The 15,776-nt window shown below is 45.4% G+C and overlaps 1 protein-coding gene across 1 annotated transcript in view; it reads right to left on the bottom strand.

Annotated features, from left to right (window-relative positions):
* ATP10A (ATPase phospholipid transporting 10A (putative)) overlaps positions 1 to 14,466 on the bottom strand; it is a 115,857-nt gene extending 101,391 nt beyond the window's left edge. Inside the window, exon 1 of the mRNA XM_086769025.1 lies at positions 13,856 to 14,466. Within this exon, the coding sequence (XP_086625151.1) occupies positions 13,856 to 14,298 (443 nt within the window). The 5' untranslated portion in view covers positions 14,299 to 14,466. The remainder of the gene's footprint in view (positions 1 to 13,855) is intronic.
* Positions 14,467 to 15,776: the final 1,310 nt, after the last annotated feature.

Raw genomic sequence — 15,776 nt, 5'->3', positions numbered from 1 at the left:
CATGGATAAAAAGACATCTCACAGAAGTGTTAGGCACTTGGATGCATATTCAGTAACTGGAAATGTAAGAACTCTGCTCCTTCATGATCAGCGATCAGCTTTGCATATAGTTTGCATACTGCTCGACTATCTGGGGCAATGATCCATTGGTCTTAACCACTTCTGTGGATGTGGTTGTGTTTCTAAACATTCTTCGAAGTAGTATTGTATTTTTCTTACTTAAAACTTTTTGGTAGGGTGCAGCACCATCAACTTAAGCTTGCTTTCTGTAAATGTGGATAGTGGTTAAAAAACAGAAAAAAAAAACCAAACTCGAAAATGTTTCTCAAAGTTGCTGAAGAGAATGTTATTATGACTAAGAGGCTGGATTCACTGCACAAAACAGCTATTTCTAGTGATAAAGCATAAAGGATAAACAACTGAGGACAAGATTGCCGGATGTAAAATGGAAAGTTTCCAATTTAGGAACAGCAGAGGAAGAACACGAATTAATATGCAAGGACCAAATTAGCAATGTAAAAATACTCCAAGTCAAACCAAATGCCACTGAAAATAAACTCAGGAACTCTCCTTCTCTTCTGCTCCCTGCATTCCACGGAGGATTGAGTTTAGAATAACCATGGGGAATTTTAGAGAACTCTTACATTAAAATGCTGAAAAAATGCTTTAAAAGGTAGAGACACTGTATGTGCTTATAAGACACAATTTCTGTCTTTATGATGCTAGATTCTTCTTCAGTACTTGTGTGTGAAAAATAAATAAATGTTTTGGTCTTAAGTTTTCTCATGAATTTTTATCTTTAGTGAGATCAGTAATGATTCTTTAACAGTTTTGAAACTGGGGTACTAACTGATTATTTCTACCTGGCTTATTAACTGGAAGAAAAATCAAAGACAAAAAAAAACCCAAATAAAAAGCACATCAACAACCAAACACTTGGAAAATACACAAAATCCACTGGTTGTTGACTTTTCATCCTAGACTACACTTCAGTGCTAGCTTTGTTAGCTCTACACATAGTAATACACTCTCAGGCTGATGATCCTATACTGCAACATTCTTTGGCAGGTCTTAAACACAATTTTCTGGCATGAGCTGGCACATGTCCCACCCCAGGAAGCAAAGCTATTTCACTACAAATAAGTCAAGTTTTTTTTATATAACATAGTAGGACTTAAACAATAGAGTCCCCTGTGGTATTCCTCAAATTGATGTGATATCATGGATTGTTCAGTCCACAACAAGGGCTCTTATGGACTTTAAACTGGACTCCTGAAAAATGGGTGTGGCAAATTAAACATCAGCACTGCTAGACTGATGGTTCGCTCGGCTGTGGTACAGCTTTTCTGTTGAACTTGCTGTTTGGAAAGCTTCTGCAGGATCTGACAGAAATAGGAGCTCCCACACACAATCATGATCCCATCACAAAAAGCAGACAGACACAGAGAACTGCACTGAAAATAAATGAGAGACATATGTATGAAAAACTTGATAGGAGACAGTAAATTTAAGCCTGAATATTTCAGAAGAGCAGAGTGTCAAATGCTGCAATCAAATGAACAGAACTTAGGACTTTCAAGATAGCAAACAATGACATGACATCTTATGGTGCTGCACCTCTTAGACAGCTACACGGCATGTCTGCATGTGCCTAGGCTCCCATATGGACAGGCACTAAAATACCAGTATAGAAATTGGCAACCAAGGGTAAATCAGTGATACAAAAATAGCAGAATAATTTCACCACTGATCCCTCTGATTCAATCTCTGGTCACCTAGGAACATCCCTTGCAGGTTTTAACATCTGTTCCTATTAGGCATAAAACAAAATCCCAACAGCCATATTTGCTATTTGTGAGACACTTGACAGTCAAGCCCCACTTTCACTCTTGTAACAGCCGCGATTATGTCAAACACACAATTGCCCTCTGCATTTTAAGAGAGACAGCTTGCAAAGTGGTTTCACTTTTACAAATATTTAGGCACATCCAGACAAATAGAAGAAAGCAGGATTAGGAACCTCCTACATTATGTTTCAACACTCCTCCCCAAAAGCTGCATCTGAGGTTAAAGAGCAAATAACATCCCAAAATACCGAGATTCCTCAAATTATGTGGGCAGCTTGAAAAACTCCACAGAAATGCAAATGTAATCAGTTATTCAAAGAGGAAAATTATTTATTGATAACAACTCATCTGTTACATTGTTTCTCAGCGCTGAGATAATAATACTTTTCACAAGTATGAAAAGTATCTTAATGGCTAATGCTGAAGGCAGAATGTGGCAGGAGATGAAACACTGGATACTGGGGTTATTCCCTTCACCTGACAAGTGAACATACTTGCATCTGTGATTCCAAAGCATAGTTCTTAAATAAATCATTAAATATATTGAGCAGGACAAGCTACTCTTCTACAGTTCAAAAATCATACGGAGGATTAACAGGAATTAAAATCTATCCCCTCTGAGTTTACTAACAGGATTCATCTTACCTGAACTTAGCTGTATAAGCAAGTCATCTAGTTCAGCTTCACCTGTATCATCACTGGAGAGACGTAACTACGTCCTGATTCAAACTAACCTAAGGTAAGTGTCTCAAATAAACTGGAAGGATTTCTTCTTCCTCTCCCAAACCATTCAATGCTCTCCACTGATTTTGGCACAAGTGTAGGTGACTTGGTCAGACTGGACAGATGCCTTTTATCTAAAAGCAACATGAAATAAATCTTATCTCATGTCCCAGAAAGAACCTAACAAACTCATTCGGGAAACATCCTTTTCAGGAGAGAGAATCTAATTAACACTTCAGAGGGTTTCCTGCCAGCCAGCTACAATCAGTGGCTCACTACTGTTTACAGGGAAGACAACTAACAGTATATGCAGAAGAGTTAAGATGCAAATCGATCTGTCTATCAGGAGAGAGGCACTGCTACCCAAGCATCTCTCATAAAATATGAACATATGATAGTGAAGGAAGGAAGACCAAAATGCTCTCAAGTGTGCAGATGAAAACAATATATGTCTTTATTCTGGTAAGCTGTATAAGATCAAGCTTTTGTTTCAAAGCTTTGCAGGGGTACAGCAAAAAGGGAAGTACAGCAAGGGCGAAGCTGACAATGAGAACATGGGAATTCTAAAAAGGGAGAAAAAGAAAATATAGAAAGTATCTGAACTCCCTAATATAAATGTGGGCCCACACAAAAATAATGCACTACAACTGCAAGATCAAACTTAGGTTGATTAGATTTGATTTCTTATAATCCACTTTTGCCCAAAATAGATTATGTCTTTCTAACGCACTTACTGAACTTCCTGCATCTTTAAGGGTTTGGCTGCTAAATCTGCCTGCTAAAATATGTCCACTGGTATCTCTTCTGAGGCATCTTACTCCATGTCTGGATTCTGAGAGATTCTGAACATGCCCTCAAGTTGTATTTAGGTGACTGCTGTTCAGTACTTCGTGTGTTAGCCTCAAAATTTTGGGAGATTTCACAACTTGCCCAACAACTTGTTAGTGAACAAAATAAATCAGGTAACATAGCCAAAACAGGCATATGCAGGTTGTTACTGGAAGGCAGGAAGGTGAACAGACAAGGAGCAAGCACGTAGGTATATGCCTGTGCAACCTAGAAAAAAAGCCTAGCAAGCACAAGATAACATACAAAGGTAAAGAGCTATGGTTACAAATGCTGTCGCTTCATAATGGACTTTCTCTTTTTCTCCAAAAGGTCAAAACTAAATCCTCCATCAAAACTACAGAAATACCAAAAATTCTGCAATAGTGTTCACACCCTCAGTGTTAATATAATAGCAGCACAGATATGTAAGAACTGGAGTGCAGTTGTCAGTCAAACATTTAAACTCTTCCTTGAAGTAGGTCAGTATTTCCAGGCAACCAGAACATAAAAACAAAACAAGTGACCTCCATGCCTATTATAACAAATCTCCAGCAGAGTCTGGGTTTATGAAATGACTGGGCATGTTGCAAATGTCTCCGCTGCACTGGAGAGACTGGCCTATTTGTCAGAGAGACAAATTTCTAGAGAAATTGTGATCAGACAAGAATAAATTTCTAATAAAATAGCAGAGGAGATGGCAGATGTTTCCCACCCCTAAAATGCATACCTTGCCCCTGAAAACATATGCCTTGGCACTTCAAGCCTTTTACCAAACAACACAGCCTTAAGGATGTAGGCTGACCATGGCAGAGATCTTCACCTGCAACACTCTCAAAACAAAGTAAAACATTGCTCCTGTTGGAGCAAAGAACTCAGTAGCAGTTTGCAAGCTCATGAGGGTTAGATATCGCCAGCAGTTCACAGGACAGAACACTCTCTTAGCTGGGAAGCTAGCAGCTTTCTATGGACAGGCTGTGTAGCTGTATCCTAGAAACAGTAGAAGAGAGAAAGTTGTTCCTCTCAGCTTACATCTTGCATGCACTAAAAGCTCTTAGTTTGAACTCCCCTTATTCCCACTTCCTGGACACGCAGCAAAGATTAAACCAACTCATTCAGAAACATGCAGGTCATCTTCTTCAGACTAAATCTAAGGCTTGCTTTATCAAATTTTTCAGAATCAGAAATATCTTTGTATATGTACATTTCCTCAGTTGAGCTCAATATTAGGGCCACTCAAGCTCCTGGAACAGGACGTCATCGTTATGCCCTCTGCATCTCCTCTCCCCTCCACAGTACTACAAGCACCTACCTAGGAAAAACTATAAGTTAACGACTTTCACACATTTGCATTGTGGCTGCATTTTGGATGCGGGTCAACTTTTCTGCCTGACATACATCAGAGGAAGCTACTGCCCGTACCTACACAAAGTTACCTGTAAGAGATCAGTGCCCTGGCTTTTAGCATTGAGTCAGCTCCTGACTTTATGATTGTGCCATTCACTGAAATGCGCTCTCCCTCACTCAGTGCACGCAGACTCCCACTGCCTGGCTTCCACATGCTGGTGAGACAAGGGTAGGCAGAGCGTGTTGCTGCAGGGTGGCAGCAGGGTTCGGATTGTGTTCTGCTGTGGATGTCTTCTGGGTACAGATATGACTGGCCACTAACACAGTTGCATTAGTGCCAACTACCAAGTGAAAACACTGAGGCTGAAGGTAAGCCGTGGAAACTGGTTCCAGCTATGTGAAATGAAACAAATTGTTCTGCTTTTCATGAACTTAATTTCTCTCAATATGTGGTTGCTAAAATTAAGTCTGCAGAGGGTAAATACTGCAAATTGGGCCTAACCCTGAAGCTGTGCATTTGGCTTGCCAGCTGCAGTGCCCTTGCCATGCATATACACAAAAGGTCCACATACCCAAAAGGCCTAGTGTTGCAAGGGAAAAGGAGAGGCACCTCTTAGACTGCTCTTGTGCAGAGCAACTACCCTGCAAATGGGGAGCATGCTGCATTACACGGCAAGGGGAGATCTGGCACTCGGACTTCTGCTGCTGCTGCTGCGTCAAGGTAGGCAGCCTGTCCATCCATAAGAGTTGTATAAGCCTGGATGAGGTGTCTGAGTAAGTCCTGCCCAGTGGCGGAGAGCCTCCTTCCTTCTCTAATTTCATCTTCCTTATCAGCCAACATTAGTCAGAAGGAGGAGGGAAAACCACAAGAAGTCGTTTAAGTCTTCTTCATCCTCTGGAGTCCTCCAACACTCCCACAGTAAAATTAAGGCCTCCTAGATAGAGCTTGAGTGCACTCTAATAAGTACGTCTGGAGGATTGGTCTGCTAGCGGGAGGAGTGGCGTGGCTAAGTTATGCCATGCTAGCTAATCATAGAATCATAGAATCATAGAATGGTTAGGGTTAGAAGGGACCTTCAAAGGTCATCTAGTCCAACCCCGCTGCAAGAAGCAGGGACATCCCCGACTAGATCAGGTTGCTCAGAGCCTCATCCAGCCTGGCCTTGAACGTTTCCAGAGATGGGGCCTCCACCACCTTTCTGGGCAACCTGTTCCAGTGTTCTATAACTCGCATCGTAAAAAAATTTTTCCTAATTTCTAATCTAAATCTACCCCCCTCTATTTTAAAAACATTACCCCTTGTCCTATCACAACAGGCCCTACTAAACAGCCTTTCCCCATCTTTCTTGTAGGCCCCCTTGAGGTACTGGAAGACCGCTATCAGGTCTCCCCGGAGCCTCCTCTTCTCCAGGCTGAACAGCCCCAACTCTCTCAGCCTGTCCTCATAAGAGAGGTGCTCCAGCCCTTTTATCATCTTCGTGGCCCTCCTCTGGACCTTCTCCAACTGGTCCATGTCCTTCTTGTGTTGGGGGCTCCAGAACTGGACACAGTACTCCAGGTGGGGTCTCACCAGGGCAGATGCAGTTCCATAAAATATTGATCTATAGCATTGTCGTAGCTCAGCCCCGATCGGGACCAGACTATGCAGTCTCTCTCCCGCTCCCCCCACCCTCTGAGAGAACAGGGGGAGAGGATATAAGGAAAAACGGCTCAAGGTTTGAGATAAGGACGGGAAGAAATCCTTAAAGTTACTGTCACGGGCAAAACAGACTCAACTTCGGGAAAAATATTCATTTATTTCTAAAACTAATAGGAGAATGAGACAGGGAACAAGATGACCTCCCTCAACCCCTACCTCTTCCCAGGCTTAACATTATCTCTACTACCTTCCTCTCCCGAGCGGCACAGGGGGGAAGAGGGAATGGGGGTCGCAGTCAGTTCATCACGCGTTGTTTCATACCACTGCGTCATCGTCGGGGGAAGAACTCCTCTCATTCCTCCTCTGCTCTAGCGTGGGGTCCCTCCCACGGGCCACAGTCCTTCATGAAACTGCTCCGGCGTAGGTCATCTCTTCCACGGGGTGCAGTCCCTCTAGAACAGCTGTCCCAGCGGGCCCTCCATGGGCCACAGCTGCCTTCAGGCCTCCACCTGCTCTGGCGTGGCATCCTCCACAGGCTGCAGGTGGATCTCTGCTCCTCTGTGGACCTCCATGGGCTGCAGGGGGACAACCTGCTCCACCATGGTTATCATTACAGGCTGCAGGGGAATCTTGGCCAGGAGTCGCATTACTCCTCCCCCTCCTTCTTCACTGACCTTGGCGTCTGCAGCCGTTCCTCACAACAGGCTGGCAGACGCCTCTCAGGATCCTTTTTACATCTTATTCACTTCTCATCTCCTCTCCACTTCTTGCAGCCAGGCCAGGCCAAGTTGGGCCCAGTCGGCTGCCCAGCGGGAGGCCAGAGGGTGAGGCCTGCAAGGCCCACAAGGCTCGTGCCTCCCCCTCTCTCCCCCCCGCTCAGCTGCTTCACATCTTCTTCTCCATTTTTTTCCTGTTTTCCCCTTCTTAAATACGTTATCACAGAGGCATTATCATGGGACATTCTGTTACCAACTGGCTCGGCCTTGGCCAGCAGCGGATCTGCCGCAGGCCCGGCCGAGTCCACTGAACAAAGGGGAGCGACTTCTAGCAGTTTCTTAGAGAAGCTGCCACCTTAGGCCCTCCCCTCACTAAACAAAACCAGAACAAGCATGGTTGTTAGGGTTTTCAGTTCTGGTTTTCAATTCTGCTGACCAGATGACATGTGGAAGGTGGCATCTGGAATCACGGTATCAGGCAGACTTGAACAATACACGCTATTCTTTACTCTTGTATAGTTTCTTTGGAAATGTACTCTGACAGAATCAGAATCTTCCTTCAGCCACCTCTAGCAATAATCATGGTCTCAAGATAATACTGACACGAGAGCAAGTAGATGTGAGCACAAGGTAGCCATCAATACTTCTGGGCTGTGATCTGCTTAACACAAGCCAGTGTCTCTTCAGAGTGCAGCATGTATCTGCAAAAATTAATTTGGGGACATCACTAGGTCTTTCAGTGGAGATTAACAGTTATCTTCTTTGGCAGTTAGCCAGAGGCATGTGAAACAGCCTACAACTGCTCTCATGACATCCTATACAAATGAAAGAGCTTAGTAATAAGAGGCAAGCATTTTTCTTTTCCAATACTGAAGCTTAAGCACTTAGAAAATTTGCCCTACACTGAACAGCAAATAAACTGCGTACATATAGTTGGACAGACAGATGGATTATACTGTGCATTGCAGCTGGCTACATCTCGGAAGATTAGCACAGATATCCCTTGCTACTAGGATAAAGTCTACTACTGAATGAAATTGCTCCCTATCAGTCTAACTGAAGAGCCCCTACCACATCTCCCAGTGAGTTTACTCACTGTTAGCCTGGCCCAAACTGAAGTGAAGGACAAAGACACAGTAAGATGAACAGAGCCACACCTCTCTGAAACTCCAGGAGGGAACACTGACTTCACCAACAGATTCAGATTGCTACTTTCTGCTTTCAGCTTTCTGTACACCAAAGTTACGCATAGAGGAAACTGAGTAATCCCAGGTAGTTTCCTTTTGAATCATGTCTAGTGACATTTGCTCTGGAATAGATGAGACAAACTTATTTCTTCTGGTGAGAAATCTCTTATCCTGCCAGCACATTTTGGGACAAGAAAGCTACTCTGGTCTATTAGGGTAGTAGTGGGAAATAATCACAACCCAGCTCCCCAGAGGCTGGTGTTGCCAGCAAAATAAGACACCTAAGCAGTGAAGGGGTTGCAGGGCAAGTCATTATGTGGCTATTTTAGAGGTCATGAGCAAGGATTTGGTAACACTGCTGTATCTTTGTTCTCCAAGGCTAGAATTGCTTTCACTGGTGGGTTGACAGAGAGGAGGAAGAAGGAAGCATATTTTGGAAACTGTAAGGAAGAAGGAAGCATATTTTGGAAACATGTTTCCCACATCAAGCTCTTTTCTCCTCCTCTTGAGTTTTACAGAAAGCAATTAACATTTAACGTAAAACAGCCTGCTTTGATAGCTGCCTGAGTGCCCCCCATTCAACATTTTTTACACCTCAGGGGAGACAAATATCCGGTCATAAATTCCAATTTGTCATGGATTTTCTAAGTCACAGGTTGACAGGAGAAGCGGTTATCACTCTCTGATCAGTATGCAGAGACCATTACACTCTTTAGCAATACTCTTTAGTGGACACAGCAAGAGTTAGAGAGTAGATTTAAAAAGCAAGGCCCTTTGGTTTTGAACATAAGGCTCCTAGAAAAATGTTAGCAGAGATTATTTCACCAACACAGCACTGAGTCAGTAACAAAATCTAATTCCCTGCTGGCCAAGTGCCATTATTTGTTGTGATTGTAGTTCTCACTATTCATCTTCTATTTATATACCATGTAAATGTATACCACACTTTGTAACAGCACACCGAAAACAAAGCCCCTGCTTAGAAGGGTTTTAATACTTCTGCTCCAGTCACAAATTCAGTTCTGTCAAATATTTAACGGCAGTGTGCATCCTGGAATTATCTGGAGCAACATTTACATGTGCGATCCACAACTCCAGCCAGAACTGCTGAGCACTGAGGACAGTAACTGCAAAGAAAGAGTCACCCTCCCACCTTCTAAGTCCAAGATAACAACATGGAAAAGTAACTAGCCAAACAAGATTTCACCGTTAAGATTGCGAATTTGTAATCCCCAGTCTTCAGCCTTCACCCGTGGATGATGGAAATGAGGAAGAGGAACAAGGAGAGGAGACTAAGATGATCACAAGTTTGCAAAGGTTATCCACGCAAAACAATTTTCTGCAGGCTGGACTCTAATGCCTTTGCAACCTCCCTCCATTTAAACCAACTAAGAAAGAGTTTTGGCTGTGATCCTGTATTCCTAACTTAAGCACCTGCACTAAATCTAAATTCTAGGTGACTTGTGAAACTGTCCTCCTAAAGTAAGTGCCCAATTTTGTCTATACTGCCAAACAGAAGAGGTATCCTTAAAGGCTTCCAGAGAGAGGTCCTATTAACTTCTCTTTGCTAAGACATCTTCCCTCTTTACCTATCAAGACCCTAACTGCTTTTACAGGGAGACCTGCAAACTTTATCACACAGCAAGACAAGTCTGCAGTTCTCCAGCGTGTTTCATTCCTCGGCATATGCTGCCAATTCGAATTCAACAGCTTCTTTCAATTTATTCAAAGAATCAGGTCTTTCCCCTTTCCACCATCTGACTCTAGAAAGCAGTATCTTTTGAGGCACTCTCCAAAACATTCAGAATTTCTAAACAAAAGCCATCTTCTTTCTGCGAAAACAAGCTGCATCTCTCTTCAGCTTTTTACTTTAGGTTGCATCATCCTTTGCTTTCTATCATCTGATAAGTGTTGCCAACTATGAGCTACTGAGTCATTGATTCAGCAGTGGTTGTATGAGAATGGGTCATCTGAGTCCACACCACTGGGCAGGCGGGAGGAAGAAGGCCTGGTCTGCGCACCAGCTGTCAAGCAGTCAGCACAGCAGGAGAACAGTGTTTTCCCCCACATCAGACTACGACACGATCTGCCTGCGTAGGCTGTGCCAGAGGACCTCGCAGTGGACACTGCTTGCATGCTGTTGAACCTCCTCCTGATGAGCTGGCCTGAGTAGCAGCAGGCTCTGCCTTCCTCTGCTTTCTCTCTGTCCTGTAGATCTTGCATCACTAATTGCTGCTTGTATCTAACAGGGGATGGGTACTTCGCAGCTAGGAAAGAAGCACATGAAGGATACACGACAGAGCACAGAAGATCTGACTTAAATCTTTACTTGGTCACTAAACATGAGATAGAGGGCTTTTATCTGCTACTGTGAAGCAAAAGTCCCTTTCTCAAGTTGCTGACTGCTATAATTTGCTGTCATTTGCTGTAGTCTCTGTTTGGAGGCTGTAGTCCATGTCTGAGGTGGCTCTCTTGCAGCCATGTGGGAGGCTGGCAGGAAAGGGAGCCCATCACAGCGCAGAGGACCATCCTGGCACTCGGATACATCCCATCTTGCAGAAGGCAGGCCTCTTTCAGAGCTACGAAGCAACCAGCAAAAGCAGGTTGCTGCTCTCTGGTAGCCCTAGGAGAGCACACAACTACAGCTATATTCATTAACATGCTCTACCTACAGAAGCATTTCTATCAAGGACAGAATTTGCATCAAAGTCTGCCTCCACAACACCACAAGGAAGTGGCAGAGCAGGGGCAGAGAGAGATAGATCTACCGGCTTGGCCCAAAGGTGATAAAACTGATAAAACGGATGTGGGGAGAAAACCCGCCATTTATTACTTCCTTATGCGACATGTATACTTCAACATTTTTCCAGAAACAAAGAATCTAAGGAAAGAAAGTAAAAGTCACGTCCAATCGCTTGTGTTTCTCCTGGCATGACACTTTTTTGAGAAAACAGCTTTTCTGAACTCACACCCAGCGACTTTCATGACCTTGATAAAAATTGCTCAATCTTGGTTCCCCATCACTTGAGTCAGTGAGAATCTTAGGTTTTATCTCCAAAAATAGCAAGTTTCTAGTCTCACCTCACTCACTGGGGCTGGGGGATGTTCAAAAACATGACTTGGTGAAGGCTTTTAGCTAAAAAGGCTAAAAAGAAGAAAAAAAACATATAAGCAAATTGGTTTAGCCTCCTGGTTTTTTCTCTTTTCTAACTGTGGGAGGGAAGCTTTTCCTAGGGACTGCTGGAAGGGGGAAATAGGTGAGCTGCTACTGGGGGCTAGGCTTCTGCAGAGGGCTGTAAGGACACATTGTTCAGCTCTGCTCCTAGCCACAAACCTGAGCTGCAAAAGGTGACCGAGTTCCTAAACTTCCACGTTCACTGCCCCACAGGGATTAGGCTGACACACGCCTTTGATGCAAATGCAAATGTAAAGTACTTTGAAATTAATGTGTGTAAGTGTCACTCTACAGTAATCCAAACTCTGCAGTAAAAGGAACAATTCTGACTTTTACTATTGCACAGCATAAGCAGCATAAAGGGCAGTGCACTTTGCTGGCACTCCCAAAAGAGTGTAAGTGACAGTAACACCAAAAGTACATCTTTTGTCATAGTCACCCCTACCTTTTTGGCAGCAGAGAGGGATATGGAAAATTGCAGGGGGCACAAACATTCCAGAATTAGTACCTCAGTAGTGGTACTTCTTAATACTTTGAACAGCTTCTGCATCAAGTACTTCTTTCTTTTCAATGTAGGAGACACAAGAGCTTATTTCTAAACTGATTTTGTTTGGTAAAGCCTAGATTAACCATCCTCATTAGCACTATTTTACTTTACTGCAATAATCGTACAATCATAGAATCATTAGGGTTGGAAGGGACCTTCAAAGGTCATCTAGTCCAAACCCCCTGCAAGGAGCAGGGACATCTCCAACTAGATCAGGTTGCTCAGAGACCCGTCCAACCCAGCCTTGAATGTTTCCAGGGATGGGGCATCCACCACCTCTCTGGGCAACCTGTTCCAGTGTTCTACCACCCTCATTGTAAAAATTTTTTTCCTAATATCTAATCAAATCTACCTCCCTCTATTTTGAAAACATTACGCCTTGTCTTGTCACAACAGGCCCTACTGAAGAGTTTCTCCCCGTCTCTTACTAGCCCTCTTGCCACCCACCTCCTTCAACACCAGAAGTATTTAGAGTTGAGGACAACTACAGGTAAGCAAGGCGCTAGGCATAGCCTTAGGTTAGCAATGCCTACATGTGTGATTTGGCTAGGTTATTTCTGGTTTAGTTTACAGAAAAAAAGGCCATTTTACTTGTGTTCCCATACATGCATATCTACTGGTGAGGGAATATCCCTGGGTGAGATTTCTCGTGAGATACGTATTTGTGAAACAACAAGCTGAGTCTGCTGATGTTGAAAACAGAGACTATTCTGAGTTCTTTTTAGCATTTTATTTTTTTTTCACATGCCTTTCTTGAAATAGGAGAGTTGCTCTCTGCCTCCGTGCTTACATCAGCCTAGAGGACCCCTCCCAGACAGCCTGTGGAATCAGAGCGTAAGCTTTTTGGCACATGTTTCGTTTCTGTTAGACCTAGAAGCATCAGTAAGAGAACTAAAACCTGCTCTCTTGGAAAATATATTCTTCTCTCAGTTTCCAGAAAACCTTAGCCTTAACTGCTGTGAGATGATTATCTGGCACTGAGAGAAAAGCCAAACAAAAATTCTGTAAGCTGGTTTCCGAACACATAAATGTTGGTGCAAAAGTCATTTCAGTCTGATTTATGGATACCAAGGCAATGCTCTAAATCTATAATGCAGATCATTAAAAAAATAAAAATCTGAAAGAGACAAATAACCTAACGCTCCATCCACAAACATGAGGAAATAGAGAAGTCACAGGGAAGGATGACACTTGAGATGATAAATAAAAAGCATTCACTTAAAAGTAAATGTTCAATGGAAAGACTGCCTAATTCTTTAGAAAAGCAGACATAGCTTAGGCTCACTTAATTCGCCTGTCATGAAACCTCACAGACCTAACTCAAATGCAGAAGCCTCCGGCCTCTATCCTTCCTTCGCTCAGTGAAGATTTAATAGCAGATTACTTGAGCGAGGCTTTATTTTGCTAAAACCAAATTAATGCCTGAGACTATATACTGGTGTAATTGACCGCTCACACTGAGAAGTGTTTGCATAACGGCTTGGAAATCGAACACTACTTGTGATGCTTACATTCAGTTTGCCAGGCACTGTCCTTCCTTTAACGCATAAAACACTAACAAGCCTGGAGCACATGTGTAGAGCTATTAAAAATGTTGCTTACTTATAAATCAGTGATTTACTGCAGGACCCCACCGATCAGAGCGGATTCACTTTCACCTGAAGGTACAGGACTGCAGGAACTCCCACAGTTCTGAGTAAAGACATGGGAGATGCCAGCTCCAGGGGCAATTAGGAGTTTCTTCATGCTTGAGGTGGAAACGAAAGCCCTCCTCAACAGACCTCCTTGCTGCCCTGCTTCCACACCTCCGCTCGCCCAAGCTCCCCAGAGCCCACCCACCCCGCCTCACCTGTTGTACACCAGGCACTCCATGTGGTTGATCTCCTTGTCGGAGAGGTAGCGGCTGTAATCCTCCCACAGGTCCTTGATGGCAGTGACCGCCAAGATGAAGAGCACGGGGGCCAAGGCCAGCTCCGGCTGGAAGGCGTTGACGGCAGGCACAAAGTTGAGGAGCGCAATGAACACGAAGTAGACATTGGCCAGGCGGTGAAACTGCTCGAAGAGGTTCTTGGGCAGGAAGGAGAGCGCTGTGTACTTGGTGGTCTTGAGGCGGTTGCTGGCCAGGACCGGCCTCTTGGACTTCTCCGCCTCGGCCTCAGGTAATAGCAAGTTGGAGCGCACCAGCCGCGTCTTACTCTCCTTCTTCTTCCTCCGCCTCCTCTTCTTCTGCCTCTCCTTCCCCTCCGGCAGCACCTGGGGCGCTCCCTCGCCTCCCGCCGTGCCCTGGGACATCGCTGCCGCCCTCCCAGCCGCCTTCGCCCGGGCAGCGCGGGCAGCTCCCCACCGCCACGCACGGCCCTAAGTTATCATCCTCTGCCGCCCGCCACGGCTCTCCTTTCCTCTTCCCCTCCGGGGAGGGACGAGGGCTCTCTCAACCCCCCTCCTAACCGCTCTGCCGGGACCTCGCTCGCTTTCTCCTCCTCCTCCTCCTCGGCCGGGGAGGGGACGTGGGCAGGCGGCGAGCCGAGCCCTCCTCCCGCGGGCCTCGCCCCGTCCCGCTGGCGGGCCGGGCCCCAGGCCGGTTCAGGGCGCGGGGTGGGGCAGGGGGGGATGCGGCGGCGGCCGCCGTCCCGTTGGCCATGGCGGGGCGCGGGCAGGGGCGGCGAGGGGGGCGGAGGGGGCCGCAGGCAGGAAAGTGCGCGCGGCGCTTCCGCGCGCAGACCGCCCCAACGGCCGCGCCGCCGCCCCGCTCCCCCCCGCCGGGCAGAGCCGGCGCCCTCGGGTGCGAGACCCCCCGCCCCGCGGTACAGGCCCACGGGTGACATTTTCTCGGAGGAGGAGGTTTGGGTGTAGAGAGAAAAAAAATTTCCACAGAAGCGTTCACAGCTCCACGCTGGCCTTTCTCCAAGGTCCCCGCGGCTGGCGGGAGTTTTCATCAGCTGACTCATTTCAAAACCCTCCTGTGAACTTTTTTTTTCGTTTCACTCCGCTTTCTGACTGAAAGCGTGTGCCACGAGTATTCCCGTCTCTGCGCTTAGCAGGGGCGATACAGCGCGACGTCTCCTGAAGCCCCGCTGCTGGCTGGTGCGCCAGTTCGGTTGGTGGTGGACGTGGCGCTTGGGAAAACCCCAAAGGTGGCAACCAAAAATGAGGTTTCTGATGGAAAGCATTAGGTGCTGCTGGCCTAACACGTCCAGGCGGCGGTGTACTATAATGTGTGTTTGGTTTTATGTGGATTTTTCTGTTCCCTTGTGGTAGATCTTTCCAGTGAAGGGCAAAAAAAATGCTGCCTCTCGCGCTGAGGTTTGCGCGCCACACTCTTTGGAGAGGGATGTAGTTGCGGGCGAAGATGGAAAGCGCGATAGATGGACTTAAAATGAGAAAGAGAATAATCCAGATCAAAAGACATAGTCTAAAGTCACGAGCAAATGAATGTGAGGAGGTGTTTAAAGAACAAATGATATGAGAACAATAAACATTATTGCTACTGGACGTGACGTGAGAGTTTGCAGCATTACTTTAGGTTGTGATTTAACACCACACTCTTTGAATATGGGATACCTCAGGGAGCAGAAAATGCTGCCACAGATCATAGAATCATAAAATCATAGAATCATAGAAGAGTTTGGGTTTGAAGGGAGCTCTGAAGGCCATCTTGTCCAACCCCACTGCAAGGAGCAGGGACATCTCCAAACAGATCAAGTTGCTCAGAGCCCCATCCAACCTGGCCTTGAATGTTTCCAGGTATGGGGCACCCACCACCTCTCTGG

The sequence above is a fragment of the Chlamydotis macqueenii genome, chromosome 1 (genome assembly GCF_036417535.1).
Source record: "Chlamydotis macqueenii isolate bChlMac1 chromosome 1, bChlMac1.mat, whole genome shotgun sequence".
NCBI classification, from domain to species: domain Eukaryota; kingdom Metazoa; phylum Chordata; class Aves; order Otidiformes; family Otididae; genus Chlamydotis; species Chlamydotis macqueenii.
This window is presented reverse-complemented; position numbering and strand designations above follow the sequence as displayed.